This window comes from Pinus tabuliformis, chromosome 9 (assembly GCF_031772625.1).
Source record: "Pinus tabuliformis cultivar Carrire ecotype Pingquan chromosome 9, CPIR1, whole genome shotgun sequence".
NCBI classification, from domain to species: Eukaryota; Viridiplantae; Streptophyta; class Pinopsida; order Pinales; family Pinaceae; genus Pinus; species Pinus tabuliformis.
This window is the reverse complement of record NC_142307.1, coordinates 641,288,594-641,305,890: the sequence shown is the minus strand read 5'-3', so window position 1 is coordinate 641,305,890 and position 17,297 is coordinate 641,288,594. Positions and strand designations below refer to the sequence as shown.

The following is a 17,297-nucleotide window of genomic DNA, read 5'->3' as shown; positions in this document are numbered from 1 at the left end:
CGTTGATTTTACAGAAGAAGTGATGCTTACAAGGACCAACGGCTGAGAAGCAGGGCTTTCTCAAATTGCTTTTCGGCTTCACTCGTTTCATTTTCATTTCAACTGTTTTGAGATGAAAAATTGTACACTGTCCGCAGACACTTCCCATTGCTTCAATTTTGGTAACTCCATTTCTTGCTTCTGCAGTAATGGAGGACAAGATTGAGCTTGTGACAAATGCTCTGGGTTTTTTTCAATGGAAATACAACAGAGAACATTGACACCGTGGGAGCCATGAATGAGGTGAACTGCTCCAATCGCAAGGCTTCACAAAAACAAATTGCAGGTTTCGGCAAATGTATTCACAGTTTTGGAAACAAAGAGAACAGTCACGGAAGGATCGATAAAAGGATTGCACGGAATATATCTACGGGAAAGAGGGAAACCGGTTTTTATTTACTTTTAGTATTTATTTATTTGAATCCAAATAGAAATATTTATGAGTTTTGGGGAATTTTTAGATATTTTAATCTAATGTTCATATTTATCTATTTCAAAAAGAGATATTTACGAGTTATTGGATATTTTATTTGGGGATCCAACTGGAATGTACATGATCCACTACCTGTATCCATGGTTGGCTTTTTTGGAAAGTTATTAGACGCCGTGCATTTTTTTTTTAAACCGCTGGGCTTCTCTTAGGAAGTCTTAAAATTCCCATGGTCATTAATTATTCTCCTTTGATTGATTTTTAAATGTATACATCTGCAGTTAGGAAACACTTTTGGAATGGATGGATTTTTGGAATGTATACCTGCAGAGTCGACGGAGAGATTGGAATGGATGAATTTTTTTATTTTTGTTATATTGGACATGCATACAATTTTTGAATGGTAAATATAAACCTCTTTGCAGAAAGACCAATGGTTTTTGAATATTTTTGGAATATTAGAAAAAATGTTTGAGAAATTAACAAGTTTATGGAAAGATTTCATTAAGAATTTTACTATATTTAACAGTTATATTAATTTGTAACAGAGAAAAAAATTATTTGTCTTCTATTTATTAATTGATCCAATGGATCATTGAAATTGGAACCTACAACCTGTATTAATTGATCCAATAGATCATTGAAATTGAAACCTACAACTTGTATTCGCTCGAGTCTTTGCCCTCAATAACACATGAACATGAACAGTTTTGAGGGGAGTGCAAATATCATGATACAACAATACCGAAAACGAGTTCCCAAACACTGTAGATAATAAAGGGAAAAAGAAAAATGTAGTTCATTTACTCCAAGACACGGAACTTCTTGATTTTAGTGTAGTTCGTTTACTCCAAGATACCGAATTTCTTGCAAAAAATCAAGATCTTACTCCAAGTCTTCTAAGTTAAAATTAGGACTCCTAAGTTCCAGTGAAATCTAAAACTTCCAAACACTGTAGATAATAAAGGGAAAAAGAAAGAAGTCTATAAAATAAATATGAATATATGTCAGCCTCCTAAGTTCTAGTGAGTTATATGAATATATGTCAGCCTCCTAAGTTCTAGTGAGTTCGTTTACTCCAAGACATCGAATAATTCCTTTACTCAAGACACCGATTTTCTTGCAAAAAATCAAGATCTTACTCCAAGCCTTCTAAGTTAAAATTAGGCCTTCTAAGTTAAAATTAGGCCTCCTAAGTTCCAGTGAAATCCAAACTTACTACGGGTTTGGTTAGGTGTTAGGTGGTGTAGTTCGAATCTTACTTTGTAGTTTGTCGTAGTTCTTTAATCCAAGACACCGAATTTCATGCAAAAATCAAGATCTTACTCCAAGCCTTCTAAGTTTCATGCAAAAATCAAGATCTTACTCCAAGCCTTTTAAGTTAAAATTAGGCCTCTTAAGTTCCAGTGAAATCCAAAACTTACTACGGGGTTGTATTGAGTTGTTTGGGCTAAATCTTACTCCAAGACTATAAATTTTTTTGAGGTGCATGTAAAGAGGAAATTAATTGTTTATATATATATATATATATATATATATTTAACAAGTTCGGTTGCTATGTATTAATCTGAAAAAAGAAAAGGGCATATTGCCATACATGAGGTGCTTCTTGAGCGTTACAGATCCAAGGAGATACAAAATAGTGATACAAAATAGTTCCAATTGCTTCTAACTATTAGACATCTATTGCTACTATAGATTCGCACAAACTGGAGACACCAAAACTTACACCTGCAGCACATAGCTAATCAATTTCGATATGGCTAATCTTTCTTGCTGTTGAGTCCTCCGGGTTTTGATCAGCTTCGATTGGTTTTGCACTGGAGGAGGATGAAACAACCTTGTGTTTTTTCTCCATAATATCCCTTAAAATTGAGAGTGATTCCTCTGCATGTGCGCAGGACCGCTAAACTGCTCGTGAAGGGAATGAACTCGATGAAGAAACAAGTTCATCTCTGCCCGATATTTATTGTGGAGGATTTTGCACTGCTCATCAAATTTTGCCTCCAGATTCCGAATTTGTTCAGCATGTCTGGCCTCCATGCTATGGACTTGGTCTTCCAGAATCCTTTGCTGCTCACGAACCTCTTCAAACTCTTGTCGCGGCAATGGAAACATTGCTCCGAGCGCTCCATGGATTTCACTTTTCGAATGTAAATTCGCTGATGGGCTAGCTCTCTGTTCTTTACTGCTGTCGCCTCTCTGTTACAGAGACTTTGGAGCTTGTCTCTGGCGATGCCCTCTGAGTCCCCTGGAGGGAGATTATCGACACCGTTTGCTATTCGAATAGAGGAGACACTGAGGGGAAGAACGTTAGCACAGATAGCTTCTCTAGAATGGTGAATACTGTGTCTCGGGCCAGGTATAAATAGCATTTCTACACCAATGGGGCGGGAACCATCCTGTGCGTTTCCATGGCTGATCCACGCAACCCAATGCGTATCTGAAGTGGAGCTGCTATTCTGATTGGCAGGACGATTGCTTCTTGCAGTTCGGAGGATTCCCATGCTTTGATCGGATTTCTCAATCCAATTTCTGAATGGATTTCCTTCCTTCATGCCTGCTCTGCTCTGTGCGAGTTGACTGTAATCGTGTGAAGGGTGAGGTCCAATGAGAAGGGAGGGCTGAATTGACTACCCAGTCTGTCTCCTGACATAATTTCTTGCTTCCATACCCAGATTGTCTTCTGTTCTGTTGATATTCCTGCAAATGCGGATTCTGTTGATTGAAGTGCCGCATGCTTGAGCTGAGTGTGCGATCATGGTAATAAGTGGGTTGAAACTCTGCCATTACAGCTGAGGTGGCCTTTGGGTCGGTCACATGCCTTGTTGGCGTAACTGTCCGCCTTTTTGTTGAGACCCCGCAGAATGTGATAATAACAGACCTCCTCCATCGAGTCATGAAGAATCTGATTTCTATTGTTGATTTGCTGAAGAAGAGCGTTAGGCGAGGTCTGCCTAAGCACCATTAGTCGTATTATAATTGCAGAGTCGCCGAAGATGGTTGCTTTTTTAATGCCTAGCCTGATCAGTTGCGTGAGCCCTTGAAACAGGGCCAAACCTTCAGCCCTGTTGTTTGATAATTCACCTAACCCCCATTCAAATTGAAGGATCAACTCACCATTGCCATTACATATGAATCCTCCTGCCCCTGCTTTACTGGGATTAGACTTTGAGGCTCCATCAAAAAACATGTGAAACCTATTGCAGTTGCTCAACCATTGAGCAAATTCTTCCTCTGTGTATCTCAGTTTCCAATCATTACTTTTTCCATTCTGCTGTAAGTTCTCATTTCTCGTTATCTGGCCACTGATAGCATTGTCATGCCCATAGCTAAGCAAATTTCTTTCTTCTATACTGAGATAGTGAGCCTCGATCTTGCCTTGAGTGCGGGTGATGATTGTTTCCACTGCTAAGCTCTTGGCTTTGTGACAGATAACCCTTAAGTTGTGATCCTTGTCTTGAAAAACTTTTTTATTTCTAGCCAACCATATGTTCCAAACCAAAGTTAAAGGAATTGTGTTCCATATCCTCTGAGTTAGATTGCTCTTCTTACCCTTCCAAGGGCAATTTTTCTTCCAACTAAGAGCAGTTTCAGCTATAGTTACCTTTGGTTCCCATGCCACCTCCCCTATTGAGGCCATGTTTTCCCAGCACTTTTTAGCTATTTGACAGTCAAGGAACAAATGTTGCATTGTTTCTTCAGCTTGACAACAGATTGGACACCAAGAGGGTCCCATTATACCCCTCTTTTTTAAGTTCTCTGAGGTTAGGATCTTACCTTTCAGAAGGAGCCAGAAGAAGAATTTTACTTTGGGAGGGGCTTCCGCTTTCCAAGCCAGTTTCCAATGAGCCCAAGTGGCCTGTGGAGAAACGCTTTCACATAATCGTTGATACCCTGCTTTGACTGTATAGAGAGTTCCTGTAGGATCCCAGCGATAGCCGTCTTTAATTCCTCTTTGGACCGGAGCTTTGCTGTGCAATAAATTCTTCAGGGCTAGAAAGCTTGTTTCGAGTTCCCTTGGGTAATCCGGAAAGGACCAGCCTGTCCAAGCTTGAGTATGATTTCCCCACTGCGTTATTTGAGCTAGATTCCATATTCCTCTGTTATTGAGCCAACTGATAGCTGGGATTGCCTCAATATTGGATCCTATAGAGCTCTGGCCTAATATTCTGTCATTAGAGATACTGATGCTGCTGCCTTCCCCGGGAATTTTTGAGATATGTTGGGCCATGAGGGGGATGATTTTCTTGCACAATTTCCAAATGTTAGTGCTGTCCCTGTTGGGAACATTAGTGTCTAACAGTTGATGCCTAGTACTATTTAGATATTTGGCTTCAAGGACTGTTTTCCACCAAGCTGAATCTCCTGTAATTAACCTCCAAACCAATTTTGCCCCAAGGGCTAAGTTTAGCAGATGAGGGGATCTTAATCCAAGTCCTCCTTTCTCAAGGGGCTGGATGACATTCTTCCACTTGACTAGGTTGAACTTCTTTTTCTCCGTCTTACCTCCTTGCCAAAGGAAGTGTCTGAGAGCCTTTTCCATTTTGTTATGTAAAGCCATTGGAGCTTGAATCAAAGAGAAGCGGTAGATGGGCAGAGAAATCAGACCTGATTTTAGAAGTACTAAGCGGCCTGCTGGATTCAGCCACATAGATCCCCATTGTTGAATTTTCCTTTTAATTTTGTCAAGAATTCCACTCCAAATGTCAATCTTCATAGGGCCAATACCGACTGGCATCCCAAGATAATTGAAATGGCTCCATTCCAGCTTGTGTGAGACTCCAAGAATGTTTGCAATGTTGTGTATGATATGATGCGTTGCATTCCAACCATAGACACAACTTTTAACTTGATTAACCTTTCCTCACGAATATTCCATAAATTGGTCGAGAATTTTTTTGAATCTCCTTGCAATGGTGATTGATGCACCACCCATCAAGAGGGTGTCGTCTGCAAATTGTGAATGGTTGATGTTTTTTGTGCCCTGCTCAAATTGGATGCCCGTGATGAGGCCAACTCTTCGGTTGTAATCCAAGGCTTTGCTGAAGGATTCAGCCATAAGAATAAATAAATACGGGGACAGAGGGCAGCCTTGCCTGAGGCCTCGGGAAGATTGAAAGGCATCACAAGGTCTCCCGTTGACCAAGGGGGAGATCCAAGGATTGGAGATGCAAGCTTTAATCATGCTTATAAATGAGGCGTTGAATCTCATTTTGTGTAAAACTGCAAAAAGAAAGGAATGTCTGACCCTGTCAAATGCATTGGCAAGGTCAAGTTTTAGGACAAAGCCTTTTTCCCCTCGACTTTTGCTAGAGTGTATAGCTTCTTGTAAAAGAAGAATGGAGTCTGATATATGTCGATTAGGCAGAAATCCACCTTGATTTTCTGAGATTAAAGTGGATAGGTGAGGCTTGAGTCTAGTAGATAGGATTTTAGTAATAATTTTGTAAGCAGAATTGCATAGAGATATGGGCCGAAATCTAGAGAAGGTGGAAGGCCTGTTTTCTTTTGGGATAAGAGCAAGGTAGGTTGAGTTGGTGAAGCCCCCCAATTTGCCTTTTCGGAGGGACCAGCGAATCATTTTTAGAAGGTCTTTTTTTATCAGATGCCAATATTCTCTATAAAAGCTTATTGGAAACCCATCGGGACCTGGAGCTTTGTCCGGATGGAGGCTCCATATTGCTGTTTGTACCTCATCTTCTTCTATTTCTTGCGTTAGCTTACTATTCATACCTTGTGTGACATTGCTCGTCATGTGCTGTAGTAGGCTTGAATAATCCTCCTCGCTTTTGTCCTCAGATAGCAAATTTTTAAAATGGGTGGTTGCAGCTGCTTTTATGGATTCTTGAGTTTCATGGCTTATTCCTTCACTATCTTTGATTTTACTCACAGCGTTTCTTGTCTTCCTGACTGTAGCTTGCTTGTGAAAATATGAGGTATTCTTATCTCCATCACGCAACCACAACTGTCTAGATTTTATCCTCCATTTAATCTCCTCATCTCTAACTGTTTGTCTAAGCTGGGCATACAAACTTATCTCGTCTTCTTTTGCTTGCTGTGTTAGACCCGACGCCTCTATGTTTTGCTGGACTGTCTCAAGACTTTTTTTTAAGTCTTTTTTGATGATCTCAGGTTCCTGATAGTTACTCTTTGCCCAAGATTTGAGGGCCTGCCGAGTTTGCTTCAGTTTGGATTCCCAAATATAAGCTGGGGAACCCTCCACGTGCTGGGTCCACGCATGCATCACTGCGTCTCTGGCTGTAGGGATTCGATTCCAGAGGGGAGAATATCTAAAAGGGAGGGGTCCCATCTGGCCGTGATTGAGCAGAGTGAGAGTGATTGGGTAATGGTCTGAAGCAGAAATGTTGAGAATATCAGACTGACCGGAAGAGAAGGAGGAGAGAAAAGCAATGTTAATGAGGAAGCGGTCAAGTCTTTCCATTATGTTTCCTGCTCCAAGACGCCTGTTGCTCCATGTATATCTTCTATTCTTAGGCTTTATATCCACTAATTCTTTCTCTTGCATAATATGCTCAAGCTTGCTTCTGAAAGGATCTGAGTTAAAATTTCCTCCTCTTTTCTCATTACTGTGCATGACCAGATTTAGGTCCCCGGCAAGAATGATATTGCTGTCCTGATCTTCTTCAATACTTGTGTTCAAAGTATTCCAGCAAACTTCCTTTTCCCTGTGATGGTTTGGTGAATACACATTATAAATTTTAACCTCAGCTCCATTGTCCTTACTTTCTAGTTTAACACTGATCCAGTTCTGATGTATTTTAATGAGGCCGCAGTTCCATCTGCTGTTGTCCCACATTGTTAGAATGCCTCCCGATGCTCCTCTAGCTTCACTGGCACATCCACTATATTGTTTTTGCTGGGAAATGAGTCTGTTGATTTCTGACTGGTCTAGCTTTGTCTCTTGAATGAGAATAATTTCAGGCTTTTCACTTTGTATCAGCTCCCTAAGGGCTGCTTTCTTGGAGGGGTGCCCTAATCCCCTGCTATTCCAAGATAGCAGCTTCATCATGATTTACCTGGGTTATGGAGAGGTGCCCGCCTCTCTTTGCCTTTATTGTTGTTTTCCTTATCCGAGTGTCCGAGGATATAGGATTCAATAGGGGTCTGGGATCCCATTGCTATATCTTTCTGAGCATTTTCTTCTCTGTGCTGCTTTGCTGATTTCCTGCCAGGTCCATGCTTTTTTGGAATGTCGCTGGGCGCTCCATGATCCTTTGAAGAACTTCTAGTGATTCTTATGGGGTTTGAATCAGGAGAGGGCTGGGAAGATTGAGGGGGAGAGGAGTGAGGCTGCGGATCAGATGAAGTGAGGTCCTGTTCGGGGTCTTCCTCAGAAAGGGAAGCAAAGGGATTGTTTGATGGGGGAATGGAGGGATCTGAGCGTCGAGGGGGGGAGGAGGGTATGTGAGGATGGGGCTGCTGAGGGGATGAGGGCGGGTGCTGAGGCGGTGAATGAGGATGTGAAGGAAGAGGCTGGGAAGGCCCAGGAATTTCAGTTTCAGCTTGCTTCAGGGGGGGGTTCGATTTTTTTCTCTTTACCGTTTCCCACTGTCCTTCTTGCTCTGTTGAATCTACATTTATAAGTTTTGGGCATCTATTAGCAAAATGTCCATATTCGTGACATACCTTGCACTTGAAGGGGATCTGCTCGTAGTCCAGCTGTTGGATATGGCACCAGTCGTCCACTTTCAGTTTGATTGCCTCCGGAAGTCCGCGACCCAGATCAACTTCCACGCATATTCGCGCACAGGCCTGCATGTTATCCTTGGGTTCACTTCGGTCTATGTATTTTCCGACCGCGTTCCCGATAGCTTTGACCGAATCATCTCCCCAGCAGTGAAGAGGAAGATGAGGGAGTCTGACCCAAACAGGAACAGCACTTGGGATGTCCAGCTCGGGATCAAAGTCCGGAGTCCACTTGTTGAGGTAGAGACCTCTGGAATCCATGAAGTAAGGTCCGTTTCGAAAGATTAGATCCTTGTCCTCCTTGGTTTCAAAATGAAAAGTAAAGTATCCTCTGCCACAAAATCTTATAGCTATTTTCCCTTGGGTCTTGTCTGCCCAGTTACGCTCCACCCATCTTTGCACAGTTTTGGGTGAGGGCCATAACCCTGTGAATTGGCCGATTAATCCTTTCTCAGCAAGCGAGATGGCTGCCATGCGAGGAATAGCCGGAGGCAAATGTACTTCCTGTAGCACATCTAGTTTCTTTACGAACTTGGTTGCTGTAGGTCTTTGCCTTTGCTGAGGCAACGATTTCACCAGATTGGAAAAGGCCTGCTGCAAGTCCGGATCCCCTCCGGGAGGATCCGGAGGATCCATGGGACAGTTCTAATGGCAGAGACGCAGAGGCGCAGTCGCAGAGAGGAGCCAGGGGCCGAGAGCAGGCTCAGGCGCGCGCGCGCAGAGCTGCAGCTAGGTCAAGAAAAAAAACATTCGCCGATTTTTTATATATTTTCATTAAAATAATTAATGATAGTTTTTAATAATGTATCAGTGGTAATATAAAGATGAAAAATATCACTCAATTATTTTAAAAAATTTAAAGTTCCAGTGAAATCCAAAACTTATTGCGAGGTTGGTTAGGTGAGTTACTTGTTGGTGAGAAATCCAAAACTTATTGCGGGGTTAGCTAGCAAGGTTGGTTAGGTGAGTTACTTGTTGGTGAGAAATCCAAAACTTATTGCGGGGTTGGTTAGGTAAGTTACTTGTTGGTGAAATCCAAAACTTACTACGGGGTTGTATTGAGTTGTTTGGGCTAAATCTTACTCCAAGACTATAAATTTTTTTGAGGTGCATGTAAAGAGGAAATTAATTGTTTTTCTATATTTTCATTAAAATAATTAATGATAGTTTTTAATAATGTATTAGTGGTAATATAAATATGAAAAATATCACTCAATTATTTAAAAAAATTTAATTGAAATATTTATGTAAAAAATTAAATAAATTTTAAGAATGTACAATTTTTATTTATAAAATTTATGTATATGCATATGAAATTTGAGTGTGTATGTCATTTATCATACAATTATTGTGTAAAATATGTTTTAAATATTAAATTCAATTATTCTTCAAAATATGAAACTTTAATGATATTATTTTAATATTAAATTTAAAATTGTAAAAGATACATTGTTGTAATGGAAAACTATTTAATTTTTGGAGTATAGATTATGAATGTTTGATTAGTTTTAAAATATCAATGTTCAAATAGTTAATTTAAATTTATTGTTGAAATAGTTTTGAAAATGATAAGATTTAAACATCTTATTCATATGTTTTTTTTACTTCTATTTTTTTATATTATAATGGACATTATTTTTCTATTTAGAACATAATTTTTATTTTTATTTTATTTTTATTTTAAAAGGTGATGAATGAACGAGCGTCCCGGTTGTAGAATGAACCTGCGTCCCGGTTGTAGAATGAACCTGTAGAATGAACCACTCAACCCAATAAACCACCCCTTCACACTTTGTTGTAGAATGAGCCTCTCGACCCAATAAACCAACTTACATGTCCCCTTCATACTTGGTTGTATAATGTGCCTCTCAACCCAATAAACCACCCATTCCCGTTGTAGAATGAACCACTCAACTCAACAAACCACCCCTTCATACTCTGTTGTAGAATGAGACCCAATAAACCAACTTACATGTCCCCTTCATACTTGGTTGTAGAATGTGCCTCTCAACCCAATAAACCACCCATTCATACTCGGTTAAGAATGAGCCTCTCGGCCCAATAAACCATATGGCAGAGAGATATGGAAAACTCATCAAGGTGGCAAACTCATGAAGGAGGTGGCTCCTCAGTGAAGCCAATTGGAAATTGGTGATTCCCATATGTCATGACCATTTGGCACTTTCCCGAAGGGACAACAAGGGCTCAACCTTTCGGAGGTGCTAAGACCAGAGGGAGTACATCTTAGTCTCATATGCCATTTTATGACGGTAGGCTTCTATGGCAGAGGGATGCCCCTCTTGTGCCATCTCATAAAGATTTGAGTCTAATCCACAAATTTTCTAAGGGGGTAAAGAATTATAAAATCAAGTCCCCCCTCTTGCGCCATCTCATAAAGATTTGAGTCTAATTCACAAATTGTCTAACGGGGTAAAGAATTATAAAATCAAGCCCCTCTTGTGCCATCTCATAAAGATTTGAGTCTAATTCACAAATTGTCTAATGGGGTAAAGAATTATAAAATCAAGCCCCTCTTGTGCCATCTTATAAAGATTTGAGTCTAATTCACAAGATAAAATAGCAATACGTAAAAAATGATAAAGATAATAGTTATGTTTTTGTTGAGAAAGATAATAGTTAGTGATAAAATAGCAATATTGTATGGTAGAAATCCATAAAGATAATAGTTATGTTTTTGTTGAGAAAAATAATAGTTAGTAATAAAATAGCAATATTGTATGGTAGAAATTGATAAAGATAATAGTTATGTTTTTGTTAAAGAAGATAATAGTTAGTGATGCCTTACGGCGTTTCTTTTGCAACATCTGATGCAATTGCTAATTTTTAATACATTTAAAATTAATGTCGTCATCAAAAGCATTTTAAATGTGTTATTACAGAGAATAATAAATTTGATGGTGAAATTTAGTCAAAATGGTTGACATGTTAAATATGTTTTATTCAAATATGTTTTATTTGAATTATTTAGAGAATGGATATACATTACTGCAGAACGTGGCGGGCAAGTGGAAACACTAGTGATACTTTGAACCAATAAACAAAGAGGCTCGCCATTTGATTCACGCTACGCAGCAACAAAAGCCCACGGTTTAAGGAGTTGAATGTGGGCGAACATATGCAGGAACGCATAAAATACTATACACGCTCGCGGGCGTTCTGCGAGATGTACTCGCAGATTTAAGTAACACTCATATATCCTACTGCAAATTGTATCCATAATATCATTGCCCTCGGTTTTTGCGAACACATGGAGAAGGCCCACTGGTTTTGGGTTCTTTAGTGACACCTCACGCCTATTTCTATCGTTCCCTCAAATTTTCGATGGATTCAAACCATTCATCACCAAACGACGACTGATTTTATAAACATCCTATGAAATTTCCATAATTTCCTGGCTAATAAAAAAAAGAAAAAATATGTTTACACTACTGCCTTTCCAAAAGAGACACTGTTTAGGCTATGCTTTAACGACAATCGTGTCTTAGATAATTGGATTATAAAAGTGAGACACTGTTTAGACTATGCTTTAACGACAATCGTGTCTTAGATAATTGGATTATAAAAGTGCATTTAAATGGTTGGACTATGATTTGATATCAGTATTACATAATAGGTTATTATTAAGATTATTTGAATTTGACTTTTACATATTTAAGTCACTTTCCATTTTCATTTTGTTACAGTTATTTTGGTTCATCAACGTAATGAATATTTGCAAAACCAGAGCCTGGTCTACATGGCAAATGCCATGACGGCCTTCAAACTCGTGGGCAGAATTAATAAACAGGCATTCAGCTTATTATTACTTGAATCTACACCATCAGTACATTCTTATTGAGTGAACCTTCAAACTTCAGAGAAGAAGAAAACAAGAGATATTGTAGAGGAAAGAGAGTATCGTTAATGCGGGGTCTGCACAGGCTTGAAATCAAGAAGCTGCTTGAAGTTCTCCCATGCCTTCACCCATATTTCGGCTGCATACACCCCCGTTTTGCCGCCATCCTTGGCTTCTATTGTAAGGTAGTACCGCACGCCTGCCACTACTTGCTCCTCCGCTTTTACCACTTTACGAAACGAAAGACTCACATTCTGCACAAAGCCATGAAAACCCTCAATTAATTTTGAAGTGCATATACCTATTGGTGGAATATAAATCACAAAATATACACACAGACCACCACCTGTTGCTTGTTGTATTCATCGACAGCAAAGCGTCCAAGGTCTTGAATCTCTTTATTGTGTTCCACATCCGGTATGTCGCGGATGCCCCCAACTCGAGCAGAAGCATCCGACACTATGCAGAGCCATCCCAACGATAAAATCGCGACCGCTATTATTGTGCGTCTCGTGCCCATCTTGTTCGACATTGGCGACAGCGGCTCTTGAAGTTCCCTTTAAAAGCAAACACGACCGACCATCCCAGTGCCCACCGGCCTTTCAGGTCAAACACGTCATCTTAACGTTACCCACACGTCTCTGACGGAGAAGCGAAGAGCCTTTTGGCACCTACTTTTTATTATGCACTCTCGTTGACGACGTGCTGAGCATAAGGAGGCCGCCGCATATCTCAAATGAAATGAAACCTTGGGCGACACCGGCCCATATTTTTGCGCTATACTTAGCGGAGTGCCCACTACCTGTCCTCTACGCATCTCTCTTCTTTCACCGTCATTTCGGAAGTCTGCGGCTGATCCGTCCGCCGCCATTTCGATAATCTTTCTGCCAGCTGTCACTGGTCCTTAGCTCCATCAACCAAGACCTTTGAAACAAAACATATGTAAATATTTTATAACAAAAATGTATGTAAATATTTTATAGCAAAAATGTATAAATCAAATGGTTGGCATCGAGAAGATGAATAACGGTTTAAACTATCTCAATGGTCCTGTAATCGCGCACGTTCAAAATTCTGAATTGCGTTCAACCAGGTCCGGAATTTGATTTCTATCTAATTTTAATGATGTATTAATCCGAAAGACAGAAATAGTCGGCAAAGCAAAAAAGCAGTCGAGTTAGACTACAGCACTAAGTGTTAATAAGTTTTGAGTATTTTTGGCACTTAGTTTTCCGTTAGTTTTTAGTTTTATGTTTTATTTTTTTATTAGATAGAGATGTATTATAAGTTTGTTGTTAACTTCCTTAATGAAAGTGTTTTGAAGATTTTCACGGTATTAAATTAGTTTATATATTTAAAAATATATTTTAAATAAAAAAATATTCACACCCCGCAAATAAAGAATATTTTGTCCAATTTAATTTAATAATATCAACATAATTGGATTTTTATGGTATTAAATTAGTTTATATATTTAAAAACATATTTAAATAAAAAATTAATAACCTGATAATAAAGAATATTTTGTCCAAGTTGAATTAATAATATCAGCCTAATTACACACCACCGGATTATTATAAATCTTATTATTAATTTAAATAAAATAATTATAAATTTTATAATTAAAAAATAATTATATGGCAACGGCATGGGCTCAGATTATTATAAATCTTATTCTTAACTTACATAAAATTAAAAAATAAAATAACTATATGGCAATGGCATAGGTTGTGGTTGTAGGGTTTGCTTTTCAGGCTTTATTAGCTTTACCGTTTATTATTTGAGATTATTTTTTTCCAATTGTTTATTTTTTTTAATTAAGTTTTCGATGAAGATATATTTTCGGATTTTCATTTTTAAGTTCTTCAAATTGTTTTTAGTTTTTTTTAAACAACTTTTTGACGTTGTATTTCCTATTCATTGCACTAAAGGAAAACATTAACATTTGAGGCACATGTCTTTTCAATCTCGGGGAGAGTAATAGTGTTTTAGGTGAGTAATGGATTTATAATGTTTTTCCTGCTGATTTATTAATTTTTTTAATTACGTGGTTTATTATGATATATTTCATATTAAGGCCAGTAGAAAGAAAGAGAAGATTTCAGTTACAAGGTTTTAGATATTAGATGAGTAATGGATTTATAATGTTGTTGGTCATTTTTTCATTAATTTATTTTTGGCCTTTTAAGTTTTTTGGGCTAATTATTTAAAGATAATTGCCGAATTTTGCTATGATAATTATTATATTAAGGTTATTCAGAAATGGTGATCATTTAAAATATTAAGTTATAATAGGAAAGTAACCGAGTTTAGTTTTATTATTACAAAATATAGGTAATCAAATAATTATTTATATTAATATTTTTTTTTTTATATAAAAGAATATTATTTAGTGGAAAGAGAGAGCGTGCTTTACAACTAAATATAAAGTAGATGAGCTAAGTATAAGGTAGATGTGTAGGTGTTAGATGTAATGTAAGAAAATTTGTATGTCAACATTTTTAATGTCCCCTATATTATAACTACTACTACTACTAATAATAATAATTAAAAAAATACAATCTTTCATGTTTTCTTTAGTCCTTGTCATATACTGGTTCGAGCAAAGTAATAAAAATAATAAAAATTGATTTGTTAAATTTAAATTTTGCTTTTGCCCTTGGCTTTTGCTTTTAATTATTATGTTACAATACCATGGGCCAATACCATGGCTTATCAATAACACATGAAAAAACTATAACTTATTTCACAATCAAACTATTCTATAAATATTTTAATTTAATTTAATTTTATGACATTTCTTAATTAAATCTAAAATAAAATAAAATAATCTACAGGGGAAATGTTCCCTTGTAGAGAATGCTCACATAAAAACAACATGATAACCTGCAATCACCATGTAAACTACAACAATACAAAGAATCTCCTACAATGACCCTAGACCTCATCTGAAAATGAGCATACATGCAAAAAGAAGGACATAATCCAAGCTTCCCTCAACTTGACATAGAGATAAAAATGTCCAAGAGCTGAACCCTGCAAGTATCAGCTGCTGCAAATGAATTCTGAAAATTAAGAAACCCTTACAAGGTCTTCTTCATACTCAGTACCCTTAGGAAATGCTACCAAGCTCTCCTTGATCTGTACACCTCTTAGCATCCAACCTGCAAAAAGGCCATCTAGATGTGCTCAAAACAAAAACAAAGGTCACTAATGGATTCAGAGGATCCAAAAACCTCCAGGTAGCCTCTTTCTGAGCTCAAACTGGTGAAAAACTCAAAAATTTATGTACAACTCATCCATGAACTTCACTGTTAAAAACCCAACAATTTCGACTTTCTGGCTAATTGTTCTACAAATCTGCCTAAAAAATCGTTAAATGAGTGACAAATTCACCCATCGCAGGTGCAATTTGTTAGATCATTAATTCGCCCTCTAACTCTTTAGGGCTGAAAAACATGGCCACATGGGCCACAAAGGGTCGAGGGCTAAGCCTTAATGCCCACCCCCGCCGGTTAAGCCCCTTAACATGGGGACATGGTCATGTTGTGCCACAGGTCCATGGGCCGGGCCTTAACGCCCGCCCTGCCCATCAAAGCTCCTTTTCCTTTGGCTCTGGGTCATATGGCAGTGATGGAACCTAAGGCTGGCCCCCTTGCAGCAAGCGCCTTTTCCTTAGTGCTTTATCCCTACACGCTCCTAGTTGTATGAGGGTGGCATGTGACTGTGGCTAGGGCTAAAGCCTAGCGCCTTCTGGATTGGCACCTTTCGCATCCGCCGAGAGCATATGGAATACATGTGTCTTAGGGCTAGGCCCTTAGGGGCTGACGCCCCTCCACCATACTTTGCGCTCTTAAAACTTAAATATATTTTTTGCCATAACCATATCAAGTAACATGCAATGGTGGTAAAGCTTGTGGTTGTTTGGTGGAAAGTCATGAGTTCGACTCCCCAGGGTGTTGTTTGACCCTTAAAAAATTTTTAGTGGCCACCAGGAGGCCACATGGCAGCCTCTGGTTGGCCCACGTGGTCCTCCCTAGTTGGTCCACCTCAACTAACCCAATCAACCAATGAAATTCCATCATTTCGCAGCCAATACAATTATGCCAAGTGTCAAGTAGAGATTGGCTAGTGATGAACAATCAACCTGTACAGTCCTGGTCTAATCAGCGGTACAAATTGCTGATTGTGAAGCCCTGTACAACCCAACTCAATTTTTTTTTACATGTTTCCCAAAACGATCAGAACATGATTTTGGAAGTATTCGATGTCATATTTGCATGAAACGATTTGCATTGGATTCAGATTTTCGAGCTCTTCGATTTGGCACTAGTTTCTAGAAGTTCTGGGCACTTTCATTTTTGAGCCTAAAATGATCCCCTGATGTGTGTGTGAGAGAGAGAGAGAGATGGATTGGGAGGGAAGAAGAAAGACATTGAGATATAAAGGTGGAGAGAGAGTGGGGGGGGGGGGGTGATAAGGAAGAGATGAAGATGTAATGAGGGAGAGAGGGGATGAGGGAAGAGAGGGAAAAGAAGAGGGGAGAGAGAGAGAGAAATGGAGGGGGAGAGAGGGGTAGAGAGGGAAGGAGAGAGGAAGGGAGATAGTGACAGATTTGGAGGGTTGAGAGAGAGTGTGATGGGGGGAGAGACAGAGGGAGGTGGGAGAGAGGGGAGGGAAGAGAGAGAGGACTTGAGAGAGAAGGGAGGAGAGAGAGATGGAGGGAAGAAAAAAGACATAGAGAGAGAAAGGTGGAGAGGGAGAGGGAGTGACATGGGAGAGATGGGGTGATAGTGAGGGAGAGAGGAGAGTGGTAGGGAAGAGAGAGAGAGAAGGAGAGAAGTAGGGAGAGAAGGGGAAGAGAGAGAGGGAGAGGACGAGGGAGATAAGGAGAGAGAGATAGATAAGGGGAGAGAGTATGTATGTTTTGGGGGTGAGAAGGAGAGACAAAGGAGGAGAGACAAGGGGAGTTAGAGATATAGATGGATGAAGGAGAGAGGGAAGAAGACAGAGGCAGAGAGAGGAAGGAAGGAAAAGAGATAGGTATGGATAGAGAAGAGAGAGAGAGAGAGAGTATGTTTGGGGGGTGAGATAGAGAGACAAAGAAGGAGAGACAATGGGAGATATATATATATATATATATATATATCTATATATATATATATATATATATATATATATATGGAGAGGGTAAAGAGGGAAGAAAAGAGAGACAAAGAGAGAGAGAGGGGGGGGGAAGAGGTAGATAGATAGATATGGAGA

The 17,297-nt window shown here is 39.0% G+C and overlaps 1 protein-coding gene across 1 annotated transcript; it reads right to left on the bottom strand.

Annotated features, from left to right (window-relative positions):
- Window positions 1-11,973: 11,973 nt before the first annotated feature.
- LOC149150268 (cysteine proteinase inhibitor A-like) lies at window positions 11,974-12,586 on the bottom strand. The gene is made up of 2 exons (XM_089440377.1): window positions 12,382-12,586; window positions 11,974-12,289 (listed from the first exon to the last, which is right to left on the bottom strand). The coding sequence occupies exons 1-2, from the start codon at window positions 12,565-12,567 to the stop codon at window positions 12,101-12,103; spliced, it is 375 nt and encodes a 124-aa protein (XP_089296503.1). The 5' UTR covers window positions 12,568-12,586; the 3' UTR covers window positions 11,974-12,100.
- Window positions 12,587-17,297: the final 4,711 nt, after the last annotated feature.